The sequence below is a fragment of the Myodes glareolus genome, chromosome 1, assembly GCF_982192425.1.
Source record: "Myodes glareolus chromosome 1, mMyoGla1.1, whole genome shotgun sequence".
In the NCBI taxonomy this organism is placed as follows: Eukaryota; Metazoa; Chordata; class Mammalia; order Rodentia; family Cricetidae; genus Myodes; species Myodes glareolus.
The window spans coordinates 139546711-139569378 of record NC_142026.1 but is presented as its reverse complement, the minus strand read 5'-3'; the positions used below and the strand labels follow the sequence as shown (position 1 = coordinate 139569378).

The following is a 22668-nucleotide window of genomic DNA, read 5'->3' as shown; positions in this document are numbered from 1 at the left end:
ATGTCTACTCTGAAGACCAGGTGTTTCAGGAAGGCCATATTTAGAAATCAACCTTTGGGAGGCCATCAGACCAGGAGGGATCCTCCTGAGAGCGGGGCTCAGATCCTTGTAAGAGGAGGCTTCCTCAGTGTCCTCTCCTCCCTGTTCTCCTCCATTCAAGGATGTGGCTGTGACCATCACCACACACCTGCTGCTCATGCTGTACTTGAATTCCAACTCTCAGGACTGTAACGAGGCAGGCTTCTGTCCTTTGAGAACTAGCCAGAGTGTGTGACTCTGTTGTTGCCGTTATCCTGAGACTTCATCTTCCTTTTGGCATTTTACCCCACCCATCTTGTTTTTCCTTTGTAATTTTCCCATTGAAATGATTAGTTTTCAAGCTGGACGTGGTGGCTCACACCTTTAATCCCAGTGTTTGAGGCAGAGGCAGTTGAATGCCTGAGTTTGAGGCCAGCTGGTCTACAGAGTGAGTTCCAGGACAGCCAGGGCTACCCAAAGAAGCTCTGTTTTGAAAAACAAAACAAAACAAAAATTTGTTTTTAACAGTGCCTCTTTGTTCCCTCTGGACCACAAACACTGATGCTAATATGTGCAAGTGTGGGCTTGCCTGCTTTGGTTCCTGTTGCACGACCCAGGCTTCGGTGAGGCTCCCAGCTTCCATGCAGTCTCGGACCTGTTTGGGAGCACACTCTGCTTGCTTAGAAAGAGATCATCACACAGTCATTGCTGATCCACCTGGCAGCACCTCTAAACATTCACATTTGCCTGGTGTGTGCACATGGATCCTTCTGGTTTCCTTCTTGATAAATTTCCTCAGCAAACTGTGTTATTTCCAGTGCCAACCACGTGAAGCAACCCGGGCTATGCCAGTTCCACCGTTTGTCTATACATGGTAGTGATAACTTCTGGATAAAACTTAAAGCAAAAAATACCCACCAGTCAATTAGAAGACTGGTGGGTGTGGGACCCAGAGAGCCTGCTTGGAGAAATGGCCAGAGTCATACAAATCCCATATTGTACCAATGTGCACTGGGAATGGGTTGGAGATGATAAAGGCTAAGATAAAGGACAGTGGTGAAGCTGGAGAGGAGGGGTGATTTTGAAGCTACCCACTGGGCAGCATGCAGAAGCACTGGAGACTGGTCAGGCTGGTGGTGGTGCACCTGTTTAACCCCAGCACTCAGGAGGCAGAGGCAGGTGGAGCTCTGAGTTTGATGCCATCCTGGTCTACACAGTGAGTTCCAGGACATCCAGAGCTACCCAGTGAACCCTTTCTCAGGAAAACAAACAAACAAACAAACAAGCAAAAAGTCGTAGAGACAGGTGCCTGGAGGGGAGGGATAAAGGGTCAGATGGCCCTCAATTTCCATCATGGTGGAGGGGGGACATTTGGGGAAGATCCTGAGTTCAGACTTGATTGGATTTCGGGAGGGAACAGAACCCCCCTTCCCCAGCGATTATGCATCTGATGAAGACAGTATTCAGGGATTGACATGGGTGTGGAATTGTGAGCACACTGGAGACAGAAGAGAAGGAACACCAAGACCCAAGGGAGAGTGGAGAGGGAGCTCGCGGTTGGGAAAGCCTGAGATAACTTGCAGGAAGCAGGCTGAGGATGATACAGAGGAAGAGACAGAAAAGGTGGGACTCGCTGAGGCAGGAGGATTATCCCTATGTGAGCAAAGATGACATAAAACGAAAGGGAGGAAGCAATGCCCCAGTGTGGCACAGAAGGCCTGTGTGCTTGGCATGCTGTGCCAACCATGATATGTCAGGAGCTGGTCCCAAGGGTCGTTTGGTAGAAACGGGAGCACAGTGGGGCTCAGAGGGAATGGAAGACATCGAGAAAGCGAGGGAGAGGACAGTTGACAGTGGTGTGGAGCCCGCAGAAGCAAAGAGGGATTTTTGTTGATCTTAATAGTCTTTCTTGACTGCCACGTCAGACAAAAAAATGTGCTCCCCAGGCCTGGAGTGTGACACACTTTAACAGGGGTGTGTGTGCAGCCCAGATCTGGCGTGTGACACACTTTAACAGGGGTGTGTGTGCACCCCAGGTCTGGCGTGTGACACACTTTAACAGGGGTGTGTGTGTGCACCCCAGGCCTGGAGTGTGACACACTTTAAGAGGGGTGTGTGTGTGCACCCCAGGCCTGGTGTGTGACACACTTTAACAGGGGTGTGTGTGTGCACTCCAGGCCTGGAGTGTGACACACTTTAACAGGGGTGTGTGTGCACTCCAGGTCTGGTGTGTGACACACTTTAAGAGGGGTGTGTGTGTGCACCCCAGGTCTGGCGTGTGACACACTTTAACAGGGGTGTGTGTGCACCCCAGGTCTGGCGTGTGACACACTTTAACAGGGGTGTGTGTGCACCCCAGGTCTGGCGTGTGGCACACTTTAACAGGGGTGTGTGTGCATCCCAGGTCTGGCATGTGACACACTTTAACAGGGGTGTGTGTGTGCACCCCAGGTCTGGCGTTTGGCACACTTTAAGAGGGGTGTGTGTGTGCACCCCAGGCCTGGAGTGTGGCACACTTTAACAGGGGTGTGTGTGCACCCCAGGTCTGGCGTGTGACACACTTTAACAGGGGTGTGTCCCTGTGCTGAAACGGTGAGCACACCTCCATCCCCATCCCCAGGTCCCTCTAGGTCCCCTCCTGCTTCCTTCAGTCCCACCCTAGAGCAACCTCCACGTGGTTTTATTTTCCCACTGTAGATTAATTTGTGTTGTCTCGAGTTCTCTATATGAAAAACCCTCCCATTTGGATTCCCTGTCACCTTGGTCTCGGAGACCTGATGTCGTTTGAGCGTGTTGTGTCCGGCTTCATTTCTGAGCAGCGGTTAGGTTGTCAGGTCACATCCTGACAGATGTGTGGATTGTTTCCAGTTCGACTGGAGTGAGTGTGCTGACTGGTCCAGGCGCTGTGCACCCGGGATACCTCTTGGACAGGTCCCTTGAGTGAAAGAGGGATCTCACCGTAAACCAACTATTAAGGAGACTGTGGTGTGGTCACACGGATGAGTGGTCACACACATGGCATTTCTGCTAGCAAGTGAGAGGTAAACCGTGGCCTCCCAGCTGCCCCTCGTGCCACAGTTTGGTCCTTACTGTTTCTTTTTAAGATGGGTCTCACTATGAAGCCTAACTGCCTGGAGCTTACTATGTAGAGCAAGCTTCCCTTGAACACACGAAGATCTGCCTGTCTGTTTCCTGGGTGATGGGATTAAAGGCATGTGCCACCACACCCAGCAGTGTGTGTGTGTGTGTGTGTGTGTGTGTGTGTGTGTGTGTGGCTTCCCTGCATGTATGTGCACCATGTGCATGCAATGCATTTGGAGCCCAGAAGAGGGCATCCGAACCCCTGAAACTGGAATTGTAGACTGTTGTGTGCAGCCATGTAGGTGCTGGAAATTGAATGTAGGTCCTTCGTAAGAGCAGCAGGTGCACTTCACTGCTGAACCGTTTTTCCGGCCCCGTTTTAGCTCTTCTTGAAGGTCTGTGGCAGAAACTTGCTGTAATTTTCCTTTTCGGTTTATGAATACAAACTGCTGGCTACCGTTTTTATTTAACACCCCTTTATCTTCTCAATAGCAGCTAATTTTGCCGTGTGTGTGTGTGTGTGTGTGTGTGTGTGTGTGTGTGTGTGTGTGATTTGTCTGTTGCCATGTGTATATGGGTATATGTGACTGTCAGATGACAATCACCAACACTGTTCATTCAGCTTGTTTTTGCTGTTATTTTGAAAGTCCGCTCCTCATTGGCCTGATGCTTGCTGAGGAGGCCAGGCTGGCTGACCAGCGTTCTTCCAGGATCTGCCTGTCCCTGCCTCCCCAGTTGTGGGATTACAGTCCATACCACTACATCCAGTCGTTGTAATGTGGGTTCTGGGGCTCGAACTCGGGTCCTGGCTCCTGTGCTGCGAGTCCTTTGCCCTCTGTGCTGTCACCAGCCCCTGACCGCACCACTTCAAAGCTGCTCTCTGACTGCTAGTCCGACTCCTGTCTTGAAGAGTCCTGGCCTCCAGGGAAAGTGATGGAGACCTACAGAAGTCAGTCTCGCTTTCTGGCAGTCACATACAGATAAGAGGACCCTAGACAAGGAAAACCCACTGTGAGCTGGCAGAGCAGTCTCTCCGTGAGCTCCATGCAGAAGCCTCGAGCTTATCCCAGAGGAAGACACCTGCAAACTGGGAGATGCTTTCCCAGTGAGTGCTACACAGACAGAGAGTGCAAAAGCTGGACCCCAATTCTGTGGAATTAGCTCAGAAGCCGTAAACTTCACTTAGAAACCCTTCTGCACAGGAGAGCTGAACTAGGCCTTGAGGGCACAGTTTCTGGGTGACTACATTCTCTGTAATTTTAGCTCATGTGGAATTTTTGTTGTTGTTGTTGTTGTTTGTTTTCCAAGATAGGATTTCTCTGTTTCTGCCCTGGCTGTCCTGTAACTCACTCTGTAGACCAGACTGGCCTCAAATTCAGAGATCTGCCTGCCTCTGCCTCTTGAGTGCTGGGAATAAAGATGTGTACCACCACTACCAGACTTAGCTCAGAATTTTTTAAAGGTCCAGGTTCACCCAGATAGTGCTGACCTGGCGCCAGCCCTCACTCTCCTCACGTCCTGACTCCTTCTCCCTCTAGAAACTTCTTGGTAGGATCTTCCTGAGCCCTGGATGCTCCTACTTCATCATTCTCCCATTCAGACACATGTACGGGCATGAAAGGCAGCCAGTCAGGCTACCAAACAGTCAGCTCATTTCTCCAGTCTCCTCCCTTGTAGGGCCCGGCTGCTCTTCCTCAGTACACTTCTGCTGGATCTTCTGCTACTCTTGCTCATTGAGCTGGCCTTGAACTCACAGAGACCTGCCTGCTCTGCGGCCCGCGTTTTGGGATTAAAAGCCACTACACCCAGCCTTAGGTATTCTTTTTTAAAAAATATTTTTATGCATATCAGTATTTTCCCTGCATTTAAGTGTGCCATTCCGTGCACATAATGAGAAGACTACCCTAGATCAGCGTGACTTGGGCAGCTATCGCATTTTCAGGGCCCCAGTTCCTTGCGTCCAGCCCACCCGAGCACAGAAACAAGCTGCCACACTCAAAGACCCTGCAACAGAAGGGCTCAGTATTCAGTGGGAGGACAGTGTGATGGACACAGCACCCACTCGCCTGGAGCCCTTGCTTTCCTTAGACATTTTCATTTGCTGCTTTTGCTTTAAGAGTATGAGTTTCTCTCCGCGGCGACTGGACGTATCAGCATGCACATTCGTCACGGAGATGAAGCAGGAAACGGATGAAAGTCAGACCTGGTTCCAAAAGCCAGATCCTTTCGCTGTGCTGATGTCTCCAGCTGAATCCGGGGTGCTGGGTGGTCTTTGTTCTCTTTGCTGCCCTTGAGTCAAAGAAGAACGGCCCTCCTCCTTTGTCTTGTTTCCCCATCACCGAGTCGCGGGGATCTGGTTTGGATCTACTGCTGGGCCCCGATCCAAGTTCCTGCTGTCCCTGAGGAAGCAGGATTGTGTCTGCCTTGCCTCCTCCTGGGTCTCTGGACCAGTCTCTTTGATACAAGGGGAAGGAAGACCGACAGGTTGCTGGGCCCTTGTAGCCCTGCCTGGATCCTTTCTGGGCTTGCAAGGCTTCCATTCCCACCTGCCCTGTGGAAGTGGTGGCGACAGCTGAGGGTTTGCAGGGGCCCTGCCTGGCAGCCCGTTTTCACAGCCAAAGGAAGTGGCAAGATGAGATAATAGTGACACAGCCATGGCAGGGAAGATGTTGCTATGGCAACACAGCAGCAGGCCTCTCCTGGGAGGCTGCATCCTAGCACAGCACACACTACAGATGACATTGATGCCGCGTTGGCCTCTGCAGGGCTGGCTCTTCTCCTCCTGCTCAGGGTTGCCAGAGACACGAGATTCAGCTTCAAGAGGAAATGGGGCCAGCCGTCTGGGGCCTGCTCCGTCCTTGGTATGGCCATCTCCTCATCAGCTCTCTGTCATGGTGTCACCTGACGCAGCCTCTGCTCAGCCGTGTGTGCAGGCTCTTTCTGCTCCCCGCCCCTGTGCTTGCTTTGTTTCCAAAGCTAATTAACACCAGGCTACACTAATGTACTGAGGAGTCGGGGGGCCCCCACCACCTGCTCTTCCACTCCTCCACTTCACCTTCCTGGTTTTCCTCCTTTCCCCCTAGCAGGATGCCATTCTGATCTTGTCGGTGACCACCCAACCCCCAGGACAAAATGTATGTACTGTGATGATCCTCTGTGTGTGTGTGAATGTGTGTGTGTATGTGTGTGCGTGTGCACACGTGTACACACACATCTAAAGCAAAAGCTCAACGAGACAATGCTTACCCTCACTATGTAAATGCCGACCTTTCCATATTATACAGAACATAGCACATTATTTTCTCTTCTATTATATAAAATATTCTGCTGGCCATACCTACTTGATCACATGACCCCGGTGGTTTCATAGTTTGGGATGGCCTGCTCATGTTCCTGGGTCTGATGAGGGATGGCTCAGACCCTCTCTCCTCCTTCCCAACTCCAAAGGTGAGGGGGGTGCTAGCTGGTGTCATGCTTCTAGGAGCACCAAGCTGCGGCAGGTATGGTGTCCTTCCTCCAGTCCCGCACCCACAGGCTCACAGCTGCTTGCCTTCCTCAGTGTTGGGCCAACACCCCAAAGAGGAGCATTTTGTAGATCTTAATAACTCATTGAAAAGAGAACAACCAAGCGCCAGTTGGTTAACACAGATCCATCAAGTTCCCTCTCTCCCTCCCTTCCCGTCAGGGCCCAACATTCCAGGGTAGGGGCGTGGGATGTAGAAATGTTAGGCCCCCAAAATTAGACAGATGTTGGGAGCTACAGATCCCTGGCCCCTTGACTTTGCCTGCAGCTGCTCTGAGCACAAGACCCTGATGGCAGGCTGATGAGAGCTACAGCCGAAAGATCCAGAGAACTGGGCGTGGCTAAGGATCCCTATATAAGCTTCCCCCCAGCACAGTAAACTGGGCATTGGCGTTCTTGTATCAAGGATGACCCGTGTCTGCATCTCTGTCTCTCTGTCTGTCTCTGTCTATGTGTTTTAATTCTCAATCCTGGTTCCCGGCCTGGTTCCCGGCTCGTGTACTGTCTTGTAGCGGCGCTACAGAACAGGAAGAGGACCTTTCGGGATTTTGCAGCCGGAGACACAGGATAGCTTTAGGAGGGGCTCCAGCCAATACTGAAGGAAGCCTCGAGTTTATTTTTCCACCTTCCTTTTATACCCCAACCAGAAGGGGAGGGCGAAGGATTTCTTTACCAATGATACAACAAGCAAGCATGACTTCCTCCCAACATCACAAAGATAGCTGGTAACCACACTCTTAAGTAAAGACTCCTGCCTTACAGCCTTGAGGAACCACACCTTTGATGGAGGCATCTTTTTGTTTAGGCGAGTTGTCCTGTTAGCCATGCCCTAGGTTAAGCATCTTGTTGTGTTAGCCTTGGTGCAATGATGAGCAAGAACCCTCTGACCTTTAGTCAGGATAAAAATGAAATCACTTCCGTGAGTCACCACACACACACCCTTTTCTCTCCTTGCCCCTTTGTTAGAGGAGAAATGGGTGTCCAGAAATGGGCCTCACGCAATCAGGGACTCTACCATAGCCTGGCATGAAAGTCTTGGAAGAGATTAAGAATAAAGAGTGTGGGGAAAGAATTTGGACGTAGTTACTTCTGACTCTTAAGTTAAATCCTGTTTGAGGCCAGGACACTAAGTCAACCCTTGAGTCCCACTAAGGCATCAGACTTTATCGCCAAGATTGAGTGGGGGCTGCATACAGTGGTGCACACTCAGAATCCTGGCATTCAGTTCAGGGAACTTGTTTCAAGTTCAAGGACTACATAGTAAAACCCTGTTCCAGACAAACAAACAAAGGACAAAGATTCAGGGGTGACCAAAGCAAATCAAGAAGTTCACATAAAAGTTAGGGAAAGTTAAAGAAACTACACTCTAGAGAGAATCACAAAATTTGATTTTGAGTTTGACTGTGAACTAGTCGTTGGCGTGAGTTAGGAGTTAGGAGTGAGGGCACAGTTGGCATGGCTGCAGTCTTGACTCTGCTGTGAGTCACACACATAGTCTATTGTCGGGCACACACAGTGCACAACAGACATGCATGCAGACAAAACACCTTCATGCATAAAGTAAATCTAGTATTTTCGGTTGTGAGCCTAATCTTTAATAACTGAGCTATCTCTCCAGCCCCAAATAAATGAACCTAAAGAAAAAACCTTTAGTTGAATGTTTCTGCTATTGTTTACTTAGGGTTTCTATTGCTGCAATGAAACACAGTGGCCAAAAAGCAACTTGGGGAGGAAAGGGTTTTTCAGCTTATCTTTCCTACAGAAATCTTAACTTGGAATGCTCTGCCTTCATTGCCAGTGTCTTTGACAAATCACCTGCCAGGACTTCCTTCCACCATCCGGCACCCCTTAGTCCCGTTGCTGTGCTACAAAAATCAGAGCATCGCTTGCTGTTAGGACCGCAAAGCCAGGAAACAGAAGGAGCTTGCTTAGAAGGAGGGGGCTGGGCTGGAGGCATAGCACACTGTCGGCCAGAGCCAAGCGGCTTCTGTTGCTGTTGTGCTTAGAAAAGCAATCCCTTTCCAGTGGCATTCGGGAGGCTCAAGAGTTGTCTTGCCGGCTTCCTCACCTTCTCTCCTGTTTGCCTGAGCCAGCACGGGAAGATGGCCAGTTTGCAGAATCAAGGAGTTGCTGTTCCCATGCTCCTAACTGCTTCCAGAATTGCTCCTGCATCTTTGTCTCTGGGGGTGCATGTAGGCACGGGCAAACCAAGTGTACACTACGCTACAGTATAAAAAATATTTAACTATATGAAAAGAAGTTCTAATCCAAAATTTAATGCGAATTCTTTTGTTATGGTTGTTTGTGTGACTCAGGGTGTCCCAGATCTCGAGAGACCATTCAAAAAAGCCAAAGGAAAGAAAAGCAGAGACAATCGCGTTCAAATGGAGGACACAGGGAAGGCAGCGCAGCAGATCTTGCTGGAACAGGTAACCACTGTTTGTGTTATTGCGAACAAAGAGAGTCAGTGTCGTCATTGATCTCCCTCTGTTTAATGTCTCGGTTCATTTTCCGGCTATGTAACCACGAGTGGCAGGACAGAGCGCTGTGCGATCGGAACACCAGCGAGGAGCTCTAGAGGATTAAAACTGCGAGACATAAAACTATTACAAAGTTTTGTTTTGTTTTAAGTCTCTTCCATTCCGTCATCCAGGGTCGCATGGTGAATTAAAATCACCCAACAGAATTATATGGGAAGTCCGTGAACAAAGGCTCCTTGTTCTACGGCGCCCTCTGGTGGAGCACAGAGGAAGGAGCGTATCTGAAGTGAGAGAACACACTTGACTCCAACCAGGACCCAAAATCTTCCCTCACTTCCACTCCAGCAACCTTGACACCAAGGAAAAAACGACGAAAATCTTCCCGTGTCCTGTGAATCCACCCTCGAGTTTCAAAATCCAGAAACTTGAGATCTGGAGGAGAGAGATTTTGTCTACCTCAGGTGCACACCGAGGCCAGGGTTCTGAGTAGAAGGACCCTTCCCACACCTCAGGATCCCCGCTAATGAGGGAGAGCTGGCCAGGCAGGCAGTTTGGGAAGACTTGGTAGAAGGAAGTTAGTTTCTTTGACGGAGGCTGGCGGCCACTGAGGCGAGTTGGTGGGGGGGGAGGGAGTTGAGGATACAGTGTAACATTAGTGGAGGCTGCTGGAGATGTCGGGCAGCAACCCGGCTGGAGGACACAGGGATAATGCTGGGCATGCGGGGTGGGGGAGTCTCTCCATTGGGGTCCTGGAAGTACCGCTTCCCTTGTCTGCCGGGCTGGTGATACACCCGCGAAGGAGTACTTCCTGGGTGCTGGCTCTGAGCTCCTTTGGTTGAAGCACTTGGGGACCCGTGTGCCGGTGTAACCAGAAAAAGGAGGCTGACAAAGACAGAAAGAAATGGAGACACTGAGCCATCCCAGGAGCCTTGGGAGCTGCGCTGGTGTTACTGACAAGGAATGATCTCGCACAGGAAGGAAACCATTTGACCCTCTTGGTACTTGAGATGTTTGGAACCCCTGGGCACAGTCACCGGAGGCTCCAGTTTTCTGTATCTCACAGCTAACTGGATTTCTAATTAAGCACAATGAACAAATACCCCCTTCGCTTTTTTTTGTTCACAGATTAAATAATACTAATTTGATTTTTTTTAAAAAGAAAAAGCCATAAAGCCTCTTAGTGTCAGTACTAGAAAGATTATAGTTTGGATTCCAGCACTACATGCCCAGCTCACAGCTCCTGGAAGCCCACACACATGAACACACAACACACATGAACACACAAACAAAGACCAAGAAGATATTTTTAAAAATCGCCAGATAGAAGCCAAGCTTCCATAGTGAATAGGGTGAACTATGTATGTGAACTTCAAAATAAAGTAGCCCTCTATTTTAAAAATTTACTCTTTATGCTGTGGAGATAGCTCAGGGGGTAAAGCATGTTCTTCGCAAGTGTAAGAATGTGGGGTCTGGGGGCTGGAGAGATGACTGAGCGGTTAAGAGCACTGGCTGCTCTTCCAGAGAACCCAGGTTCAATTCCCAGCACCCACATGGCAGCTCACACCTGTCTATACACTCATTCCACCTCTGACCCCCACATATATGCATGCACACATGCATTCAATAAAGAGGATCAGGGCTGGAGAGATGGCTCAGCAGTTCAGAGCACTTGCTGCTCTTCCAGAGGACTTGGGTTTGAATCCCAGTACTCACGAGGTGTCTCACAACCTTCCTTAACTCCAGTTCCAGGGGCTCTGACACCCTCTCTTTTTGTCTCTGCTACCACCAGCAATGCAGGTGGTACATAGATATACATGCAGGCAAAACACCTTTTCATAGGGCTCCTGTCGCTGTGCTAAAACGCCATGGCCCAGACATCTTGGGGAGGGGCGGGGGTCATTCCATCTTGCACTCCGTCATGTAGGGAAGTCGCTGCAGGAAATCAAAGCTGGAACCTAGATGCAGAAACTAGAGCAAAAGTCACCGAGCGGTGCTGCTTAGGGCCTCGAGTCCCACGACTTCTTCACCCTTTCTTATAGTGCCAGGACCACCAGCCTAGAGCTGGCACTGCCTCCATCAATCCTCAATCGAGAAAACACACCCGAGTCTTGCGCACAGGCCAATCTGAGGGGGACGTTTTCTCAGTTAAGATTTCTTCCCAAAACGAGCCTATCTTGCATCAAGTTGACATATAAGCCAGAACAACACTCGTACACACAACACTTTTTAAAATGAAAAGACGGGAGGAGCAACTTAAAGACCTGGTCCAGGGTGGTCAACTGTGTACAGCTTGCCCCATCTCACCCAGGAGGTCCCTCTGAGAGCCGCTCAGGCTGGAGACAGGACTGCAGTCTAAAGAGCCACAGAAACAAAACAACAGCCACATGTAGCCTCCAGCCTAGCAACCTCACATCTACAGTTGCTGTTGGCAGAGGGACAAAATGGCCTCGAGACAGTGTTGCTAATGACGGTATTCTCTGTAACAGCGCAAGACGGGGCACCACTAAAGTGTCATGCCTTTCAGGTTGGATGGTGAAACCCTGAGCAGAGATGAGGGCTTCTGTGCCTGGGTTGGGGAGTTCTCTAGAGCCTGAGGTTGCAGCTCTAGGTGGCAGTGTGAGCCTGAGAGAGTGGGGCCCAGAAATGAGGCGGACTAAAGTCTCATGCAACAGCCAACTTTATTCAGAGCATCAGACAGTTTATTCTCCCAGGGTGAAGAAAAGTCACCCGAGTCAAGGGTTCAATCACGAGGACAGGCTGCATGCAGTAAAAATATGTTTTTCCGTAATGACATCTAAACAGATGACAATGGTCAGTTGTAATGAACTCACTCCTGTCCACTACACCTGGGAGAGGCATGAAAACACATTCCGAGAACAATGTTGTGCTTTGAAGAAAATGAGGTCACAAGACTCTTGTCTTCTTGGAGCTTACACCTAAGCACTCATAATTCTCTCCACTCTTGAACTGTGCTCAGATAGCCTTGTGTCAGGGGAGAGCAGGGTACAGCAGTCCCGGCAATAGCCATGGAGAAACAGGAATATGCTCACATGTATTTGAGAGAGGACTCTGACTGGGGTGATCTGAGTGGGAAACCACGTGTTTGAAGGTGTGGAGCCCAGGTGGTGGTGGCGTTTGAGGAGGCTATGAGGGCACAGCCTTGCTGTAGAAAGCACATCATCCTGGAAAGCTGAAGTTTGAGAGTGAATACCTTTGCCCTACTTCTGACTTTCTCTGTCTTGTGTTGTGAAGATGTGACCGCTCAACTTCTAGCTCTGGCCACAATGCCTGCCGCGTGTTACTATGCCTCCTCACCATGCTGGACTCTCCCTCTGGAACCGTTGGCTCGAATAAACCCTTCATGATGTTTTCTCATGGCCACAGAAAAGGAAGCAACAAAGAAGGAAACCGGGAACTCGTGAAGACAGGAACCCGTGGGGAACATGGTGGAGGAGAAGGGGCTCAGCTAAAAGAAGATTCAGTATTTCCCAACCCAGTGGGAATGACCTCTGGAAATGAATGGGAAATCAAGACAGGAGGGATTCATGATTTCCTTTTTATAAGATTTATTTTTATTTTATTTACATGGGTGTTGTGCCTGTGTGCATGTCTGTACACCACCTGCATGCCCGTGCCCATAGAAGAGGCAGGTGGATTTCTGTGAGTTCGAGGCCAGCCTGGTCTACACAGTAAGTTCCAGGGCAGCCTATCTTCAACCTCCTGTCAAGACCCTGTCTCAACGCCCCCTCCCCACAAGAACTTTACACTGATGGCCAAGGCCTAAATGTGTTTTCTCTAATGTTGGAAATGGAGCATCCACACCCATTCTCATCTTTCTTATTCAGTGGATCTCTAACTCAATAAACAAAGCACAGAACCAAAGGCCACAGAGACTGCAGAACAAAAATGTTTCATCTGCAACTTACAAACAAAATCCTTAGTTACAAACCCAGAAAAAGAGCAGGAAAGCTACAGGAGGCAGATGGGAGAAAACAAAGTCTGAGCAAACGAGGAGATATGCCACTGTAATCGGAAGGACCGTCAAGTTCACAGGCAGAAGCTTACTTGCCAGGTCATAGTATTCAGTAAGAGTCAGGCATCCAAAAAGTTGTTTAATTGACAGCTCTGGCCTGGAAAATGAGATTGACAACTTTATAAAGGGCTTGAGGGGTGAGTGTGCTCTTCCACCTCTGTTACCATGGACACAGCTCCTGAGAGGGCACAGCACCAAGAAACGATCTTGGAAGCAGAGGGCAATTTTCCTAAGGTTTGCACCTTGACCTTGGGCCAAGGTGTAAGCAATACAAAAAAGTTTGTGCCTGGTCTGTGGAGATTCATTACAGCAGCACCACCAGGCCGAGACCAAAGCTGAGGTAGAGAAGGTGTTTGCTCCGCCTAGACAGGTGTGATGGCAGCCAGTCATTTTGTAGGTGGAATTAGAGAGTATTCCAAAATGTACAAGGCTATCGAGATCAAACCCTTTTCGAAGAGGAAGTTTAAGGCAGCAGGAGGTGGTCTGTCTGCTTCCAACACGGAAATTATTATAAAGCTTCACAGTGAAGACTGCGCAGTGCTGAGGGAGAGGAGAACACATGCAGGGTTGGGAAGAAAGAACTTGGCAGTGAGCCACCATGGGCAGCGTTGAAAGCGGACCTGGGGAAAATGTATCCTAGGTGAGCTCCACCACCACTGAGCCACACTCCCAGCTCTGCCCAATTAAGTGTTCCCATGGTTATAGACAGTTGTGAGCTGCCACTTGGGTTCTGGGAATTGAACCTAGGTCCTCTATGGAGGAGCAGTCAGTGTTCTTAACCTCTGAGCCATCTCTCCAGCCCCAGATTGCTAATGAGATGTTGGGTTCTGTGTTTTGGAAATTAGCCCCTGATCACGTGGAAGGTTTACAGCTGTCTGTTGGTTCCTTGCCTGGGGCTCCGGTAGCAGCTCCAGTCTGGGCTCCCTGTTAGGAACAATGAAGACCCTGCACGTCTGAGAGAACAGTAGGCTTGGGCACCCTGGTCTCCACTGCGGCTCTTTCCTAACAGGGACCCCCAAAGTGCTGCTGCGTCCCAGGCTGGATCCCTCAAGCTCCCCCTCAGGAGCACACTCAAGTTTGTGAACCCCTGCTGGGGCAGGGTGGGTAAGTAAATACAGTTCCCTGGAGGCTTCAGAAGGTTTACACCTTTCCTAAAGGCCATTGATGTGGATGTCACCCCTCAAAACCCCTGGTTCTGGAGGCCGGAGGCAGTCCCCAGACTCCAAACTCCTTCCCTCCACGGGGCTCTCTCAGCTGCCCCCCACCCCTGCCACCGTCCCCACCTTGATGGGATTAAAATACCCCCAGACCTTTCTGTAGAGAAGACTCGGTGTCAAATGCCACCATCCTTGCAGGAGGCTGATTAACATTTGATTAATATGCACATAAAATGTTGTCTGAGCCCAAATACACAAGTTGAGAAATCAAAGAGTACCCCTTCACACCCTTTTCTGGCTTCATCCTGAACGTTTATTTTGTTTGAAACAACTTCCTTGATTTCCTTCCTAAAAGAAAGGGAGATCTCCATTTTAAAGTGAACACCCCCCCAACACACACACACACACACACATCTCCAGCCGGTTCCACCCCCATGAGCTTGGCGGCTCAATCAACCCTCCCTGAGTCCCTTTCTACAGCTCAGGGTGAGAGCTCTATACATTACCCAGGAAATTTAGAAGCTAAGAAGGAAGGGCTTGTGTTTGGCTAGGAACTGCAGTACCTAAGTGATGCTTATGGGTTTGGGTTGTGTGATGTGTGTGTGTGTGTGTGTGTGTGTGTGTGTGTGTGTGTGTGTGAAATAATTACTAAAATACAGTATGCTTCCAATTATGTTCCCATAAGTAAATGTCAAAGATCTTTAACAAAACGCTTTGTGGGTATTAAAGTGTAAGTCTCCTGCTGGGAGCTCCATCTATGGCTGTTTGAAAACGCTACCGGCAGAGAGCACGGGGAAAGAGGGGCTCGAGGGGCTCCTGTTTCGAGAGCTTGATTACACTAGCAGACTCCATTGACAGAGAACTGGCTGATGCTTCCAAGGCGGCAGAATGATTTGTTTGGGTGACAGCCCTATCGGAGACTTAAAGTAAGAACAACTTGTTGAGGGATTTGATTTTCTCACTCCTGACCAAAATAATGAAAACAGTAAAAACAAAGCAGAACAAACACAAAACACTTTTGAAATCCAACAAACTGTGAAAATATTTCCCCTCCACTTCTTACTTTCCAACAAAGCCAGGGAGAGTCTAGCAGTCGGCTGTGGGCTGAGGAGGTGAGATCCCAGCCCAGATATTCTGCGTGGAAAGCTTCAGAGACGAGAACTCTCTGGAACAGCGCTTGATTTCACTCACTGAATCCATCTGTTGCTTTGCAAATGAGCGGTGAGTGGAAGGCACTTTAACAGGGTGTGTTTACCCCAATCTGGTGGAGGCTTCTCATTAGGTAGTGCTGGAATTTGTTTGTTTGTCTTTGAGACAGAGTCTGTCTGTGCAGCCCTGGCTAGCCTGGAACCCTTCATTCTCCTGCCTCCTGTCTTCTGTGCATTAGCCACGTAGTCTATGTCTATGTCGGAGCCCAGATCTGAATTTTAGTGTTCTTGATCTTTCTCCCATTACATTTTCCTCATTGAGGTGCATCCCGTAAGGAGGAGGTGTGCTGGGGTACGAGGGGAGATGTGGACCAAGGAGTCTATGGGGCGCTCTCACTCCACACTTTAGCAATGGGACCGGAAGGTCAGGTTTTCCTGGCTATTCCCAGAATCTAAGGAGTGATGTTGGGCACCGCCTCCAAAGACATCCTTAAGCTTGACTTTTGAGCGACAGACTTCATGTCATTATATCACAGGAGACACGATTAGTGGGAGAGTCCCAGTTAGGAGCTGACAGATGAACAGGGTTTGAGGGCCCTGGTGTCCCGTCTGGCTGGAGGAGGAAGGATGGGAGTAGATCCCAGAGCTGGACAAGCATGCAAGAAGAAGGAGGTTTTGTGTATTTTGTTTTGCTTTCCACTCTAATATTTCAAATTTGGTTTTAGTTTTGGGAGAGATGATACTAGGAGTAAAACTATAGGAACTTCTGCATAGGCTCCCAAGCTCTGCTGAGCTCAGTCCTTGGCCTGGGGCTTTCATCTTAGACAGGAGAACTAAGTCTAATAAAGATTTATTTTTATATGTGCATGAGTTTTGCCTGCACACACACACACACACACACACATTGTGTGTGTGTGTGTGTGTGTGTGTATACAACGGTGAAAGTGAGAGGAATATTTAGGGGATTGGATTGGGTTGTCTCTTTTCACCACGTGGATCCCAGGAGGTAAACTCAAACTCAACAGCAAACTCTCACTGAGCCATCTTGCAGGCTCCCCCAAAGTACATTTTGTGTGTGTGTGTGTGTGTGTGTTGTTTTGTTTTGCTTTTGAGACAGGATTTCTCTGCCCTGGCTGTCCTGGAACTCACTCTGTAGACCAGGCTGCCCTTGAACCCACAGAGATCCGTGCTCCACCACTACCCCATCCAAAGTACATTTTTTTAAATATTTATTTATTTATTTATTATGCATACAATATTCTGTCTGTGTGTATGCCTGCAGGCCAGAAGAGGGCACCAGACCCCATTATAGATGGTTGTGAGCCACCATGTGGTTCCTGGGAATTGAACTCAGGACCTTTGGAAGAACAGGCAATGCTCTTAACCTCTGAGCCATCTCTCCAGCCCCCCCAAAGTACATTTTTAATTTGCTTATTATTTATTTGTTTGTTTGTTTCGGACAGGGTTTCATGTGTAGCTTTGGAGCCTATCCTGGAACTCGCTCTGTAGACCAGGCTGGCCTCGAACTCACAAAGATCTGTCTGCCTCTGCCTCCCAAGTGCTGGGATTAAAGGTGTGCTCTACCACTGCCCAGCTAATTTGCTCATTTAAATGATGGAAGGGATGTTAAGTTTTGCCTGTTGGGGAATGCGGTTTCAGGCTTCCCCAAAGACCATTATAAAGATTTTGGCCTATAATGAAAACAGCTTTCCTACTTTAGGAAAGCCAGTGAAATGTAAAAGAGGTAAATGTGAAAAAATGATAAATTCTTGCAACTGAATTGATACTAGTGTATAAACAGAACTATTCCAGTTTGTGGAGCAAATTCTCTGTTCTCAGCAACAGCATCATATACATTGTTACACAGGGGCAGACTGATAAGCTGCATAGCCTGGACCGCAGAGGGCAGGTGTCAATCTGCTTTCCAGAGCCTCCTCCTTAAGAAAACCCTGGGGCAAGAAAGTGGAAAAGGCAGCAGAGGTATGAAAATTCTGCAATCCTAGGACCTCTAATTGACACTACTCACAAAACTGAAAACAGTTCCCACACAAATAAAAAATAAACATGACAGGGACTGGAGAGACGGCTCAGAGGCTAAGAGCACTTGTTGCTCTTGCCAAGAACCTGGCTTTGATTCTCAGCATTTGTATGGTGGCTTACAACCATTTGTGTTAAGATTGTTTGTCACTTTAAGAGACAAGCCACGCCCACTCCCTGTAGCCCCTCCCTCCTCTCACCATCTTGACTCTCTCCATTCCCTTTTTTGCCTCCTTTCTTCTCTCTCTGTCTCTCTCCCTCTTCCTCTTCTCTCTCTTCCCTTTCTCTCTCTCCTCTCTTTCCCCTAAATCCTCCCCCTTTTCCTTCCCATTCCATAACTCAACTAATAAATATCCAATTCTATTCTGTACGATGTGTCTGTCCATGTTCCTCCTACCCGCCACCTGCTCACACCGCTGGGCTCGCTGGGACCAGCCCACCACCGTATGGCTGGGCCCTGCCCGGGGCTGGTGGCTCTCGGGACCCGCTGCCCAGCCCCTGCTGCTCGGGACTCGCAGGCAGTTTCATAACAATCTGTAACCGAAGTTCTAGGAGATCCAACAGACATATACGTGGTACATGTATACATGCATGCAAGCAAAACATTCATATAAAGTAAAATAAATAGCTCTAAAAACTCTATACATGGCAAAGATTTAATAACTCAAATTAATTCTTGGATCCACAAACACTACAGTCTATGCCAGTGTTCTTGGACCCACAAACTATGGGCCATGCTTGTGATCTCGGACCCACAAACACTTTGGGCTATGCCAGGACTCTCCGTCATCTTCCAGATTGAGACAGTAAGACCCTATTCCTAAGACACCAACCATATACTGAGTTATAGAACATAGAGAGAGGCTGGACAAACAGGCCCATGGTTAAGAGCACCCCACTTGAAGGGCTGAAGAGATGGTTCAGTGGTTAAGAGCACTGACTGTTCTTCCAGAGGTCCTGAGTTCAATTCCCAGGAACCACATGGTGGCTCACAACCATCTGTGAGATTTGATGCCCTCTTCTGGCCTACAGACAATACATGCGGGCAGAACACAGTATACATAATAAATAAATCTTTAAGAAAACCAAAACCTTTTTTAAAAATAAAAAGTACCCCGCTCTTCAGTTACCACTCACACCACTGTAACTCCAACTCCTGCTCAGGGAATGCAGCAGCCTCTCTGATATTCACAGGTCTGCACACATGTGGTCACTGCACACACGCAGTGCACAGACATACATGCAAGCAAACGCTCATACATAAATAAAATACATCTTCAAAAAACATGGAGAAATCATGCTGGTACTAACTTGGAAGGTTCATCCCTCCTGGCTGTCACGGAGGGAAGGTGCTATTCATACCGACAGGAGAAAGGTAATCATTCATCTTAGGCAGCTGAGAACCCTGTGAGCCATAGTATTGGCTGCCCTGGCAAGATAAGACCACAGGTGCGGTCTTGGAACAGATGTTACCTACGGGAGCGACCAACCATTTTCTGATTGGTTTTAAGGTCCACTTCACCAACTGAAACCCATATCTAAATTCCTGTGCTTTCAGTTCGAATTCAGTTAGAGTCAATGTATCAGGAATTCCATTACAAATTGGGAATAATGTTGGGTGAATGGCATATGAAATATGCAAATGAAAATATACTCGAATTTGTTTTTATTGAGCAAAATGAGCTGACAGGACCGTAAAAGTGGAAGCAAGTGTGCACACACTCACCCTGGGACCCCAGGGGGCAGCAGACTTGATTAGCAGGAAGAAACACTCTTTACCACAGGACCTGTTGGAGTTGTTTAAAGGGATTTGTCTTCTTCAAATTTGACTAAAGTATTTATGACGATCTCTCTACTTAGATGACACCTCCTCCTAACAAGTTCCAGGTATTGCTAAGAGAACATCTGCACAAACATCTAAGAGCGACCTGAAACGTATCCTCAGCTGGCTTTCCCACACACTTTCTGAGCCATCTAGGAAAGGGGAATTAATTCCTAAGCCCCCCTCTGTGTGTGGTCTGGGGAAAATGACTTGGAGACCGACCTGTGAGATTGCGCTGGGTACCAGGGATGGCCGCTGGGTGTCGCTGCTGCGACGATCAGAAGGTACCAGGATCAGCAGCTCTCAGGATTCTTGGAATGTGAGCAGGTGGTGCCCAACCCCCACCGCACGTCCTCGCCCCAGAACCTGTAGGAGGCCGGGACCCACCCAGACGTAGAACGCCAGCCCAACGCCCAGCAGTAGATGATATGAAATTTCAGACAAGCCAGTGGTCCTTTGAGTAGCTTGGAAGCACGTTTTACAACTTGCGGAACATTTGGGAAGTCAAATGACTTCCTTTAAAACGAGAAACAATTTCAGCAGACTCTGGAAGGTGGGCTGAACACCCCTGGTCTCCCACCGTGGCCAGCCAAGGTTGAGGGTGGGAGGCAGGCCGGTAGCCCTTTACCTTGAAGTTGGGAGCCCATCTGCCCCCAGCAACTGCAGGTCCCGAGAAGAGATCACAGCATCCCAGGGCCCTTCTTGTCATCCCTAGCGACACAAACTTGAAGGCGGAATCTAAAGGGGGAACCGGTGGAGACTACAAACGGGTTTATGGCCTGCCAGCAGGGCTCTGGGATCCAAATTGCCGGGAGAGGCAGTCCCTGGTGGTTTTGGCCAGGCGGGTGCGCAGGGCCCTGCGGTGCGCTCATTAGCGCCCACTCTGCTTAATGGCTTCCTGTGGCTGCTTGTTTACTTCTGTGCCCGCGGCTTTGTTCCTGGACCTTGCTTGCCTTGCTCACCACTTTTCTTTGCTTGTTTGCAGCCACAGCCCGAAGCCTTGCCAGCATTCCCGCCCAAGGCCTCAACCCGGTTCCCTCCAAGGTCCAACACCTACCTGGTAAGACAGGACTCCTGGTGTGCGGTTCTCTGAGCAGGAACAACACACCGCGCATCCCAAAGGCCCAGGAGAGCGGCACCAGGTCCCCTGCCGTTCCAGGCAGACCTTTGCCACAAGGCTCTCCATCAGAGACAACCGCCTGTCACCTACCTGCTCAGGAGCTGGGGGACAGGAAACCCAAACCCTATACATCCCTGGGCCTCTGAGCCTGGCTCTAAGACTTGAGTTGGCAGGGATTCCCTTAGCCCTGAGTCCTTTAAGTATTCCCTGCAGAGGGGTAAGAGGTCTTCCCTTAAAGAGCCACTGCCTGAATTTGAGATGGTCCAGTCTTCACAGAAAACCAGTTTAACGGACCTCCCATTTCTGGGTCAGGAATGAGACCCGGATGTGGACGGTGTCCGTGGAACAAGCTGCATTTTGATCAACCAGAGCAATCCCCTAGCTAGAGGGCAGTGCATGGCCGACTTTATTTCACTCTTGGGTTTGTGAAATCCCAGGACACATGGTTTTGCACGAGGGCCTGCGCTGGTCCCCTGCATGTCCCCTGCATTGGCATCTCTTGTGCAGGTCTCATGAACTCGGGGTAAGCACTGTGTCTGTCAGCTGCCAGGAGAGACTCACTTACTTAAGGCTACCCAGGAGGTGCAGGGCTTTATCTCTGGTTGCAGAGTGACTTCGGAGGAATGGCCTTTCCCTCAGGATCACATACTAAAACCTATTAGAACTAAGTACATGAGTGCTTTTGCCCTTTTCCAAATTGGGTCTCTGAGACCCTGGGAGGCCTCTCCTCAGCCAAGTGTTGGAGGCAACTGTTCCTCTGTATGTCAGGACTGGCCAGAGACGGATCCTTGTATCTACGTAACAAAATTATATTTGAGAGAGGGTGAGTCCTGAGGCCGCCTTTCTGCTAAATTGGCAAGTGTATTGTGCCTTAGGGCAAACAGCATATTCCTATGTGGCAATTAGGATAGAAGACGGTGGTCACTAAGGACAGCAATGACCTTCCTCCTGATGTCCTCAGACCAGCCCTCCTCCCACGCAAGAATCCGCTAGGGTCCACTTCTGGCTACTACTAATTAGCCTTTAAAAAAAAAAAAAAAGAAAGAGATTGGACTGCCTGCCTTCTGATTGCTCCCTTTAACTTTTGAAGTGCAAAGGAATGCACAGAGTTCTCGGACAGAAAACTTCAAACATATGATGGGTGGCATTAATTCTGTGTCAATCTGAGCTGAGGTGAGCCAAATTCACCCAGAAGGCACTCTGATGTTTAGAAGCGGGGTTGCCATTTTTGCTCTTAGGGCTTGCCGCTAGAAATGTCAGTGTGCAGTATATGTTTATTCATGTACCCATTCTCTTGGAAACAAAGATTACAGGGTTGCAAAATGAGCTGACCAAAAGTGGGGTCCTGAAGAACATGAGTGACCATGAGGACTTCTGGAAGCTGGTTCAGGAGGAAGCTCTTGGCGAGGAAATTAAAGAAAGACTCCAGAAGATAAGATTTAAGTGTTTGTATATTTCTTTTCTCTCCACACTGGGGATATTTTTTACCTTAGCAGATAGATAGCTCTAGGAAGTGACCTGTGGTCTGGGTTTCAACTGTGATCAAAGATTTAAAAGCTGTATTGATTTCTAATAACTTTAGTAATAAGACAGAGGTTTTGGCGATAAAATAAGCACCAGGAAGGAAGAGTGGTTAAGGTGGGCAATGTTTTCCTTTCTGTCAAGTCAGCAGAGCTGGCACTGCCAGGAACCAGGTCCCGGGGAAGGAGAATTACTGAGTTTTTTCCCCTGGATCTTGCCAGGGCTTCCCACCTCTCTCACCAAAGTGAAGAAATTCATTTTGATAACTATTCACTGTTTACTTCTTGCTAAGAACCGAGTGTGCGTATAAGTGACAGACAGATGGAGTGCTGGAGGGAGGCCGCTTTGCCTGTGTCTGTGCGTGCAGTGCCTGGGCGGAGAAACATGCCAAGGGTGGACCAACCGATGCAGGGTGGTACAGCTTTTCACAGTGAGCTGTCTGACAGTCTGTCATCAGGACTGAAGTCTGGGGAGACTCATAGGCTGTACGTCTCTCTGGATGAGCACAGAAAGCCATGTGGCTTGGGCAAGCGGTTTAAAGGGTTGACAAACGATTTTCACTGTTGAAAATACTTTTGGGTGAAGGTTAAAAAAATGCAATTTCCAAGGTCAATTTAGAAGTGTGACTGCTGTCAAAGCTGTTCTTCACCCTTAATGATTTCCATATTTCATAAATCCATATTTTATAAAAGAGAAGTATGAGGTTGGGAAGTTGACTCAGCTGTACA

The 22668-nt window shown here is 48.9% G+C and overlaps 1 protein-coding gene across 1 annotated transcript in view; it reads left to right on the top strand.

Annotated features, from left to right (window-relative positions):
• The window catches only part of LOC125391579 (uncharacterized), a 64083-nt gene that overhangs the window by 7397 nt on the left and 34018 nt on the right, over nt 1–22668 (top strand). Inside the window, exons 4-6 of the mRNA XM_087900269.1 lie at nt 8938–9051; nt 20285–20359; nt 21726–21864. Coding sequence (XP_087756395.1) covers nt 8938–9051; nt 20285–20359; nt 21726–21864 — 328 coding nt within the window. The remainder of the gene's footprint in view (nt 1–8937; nt 9052–20284; nt 20360–21725; nt 21865–22668) is intronic.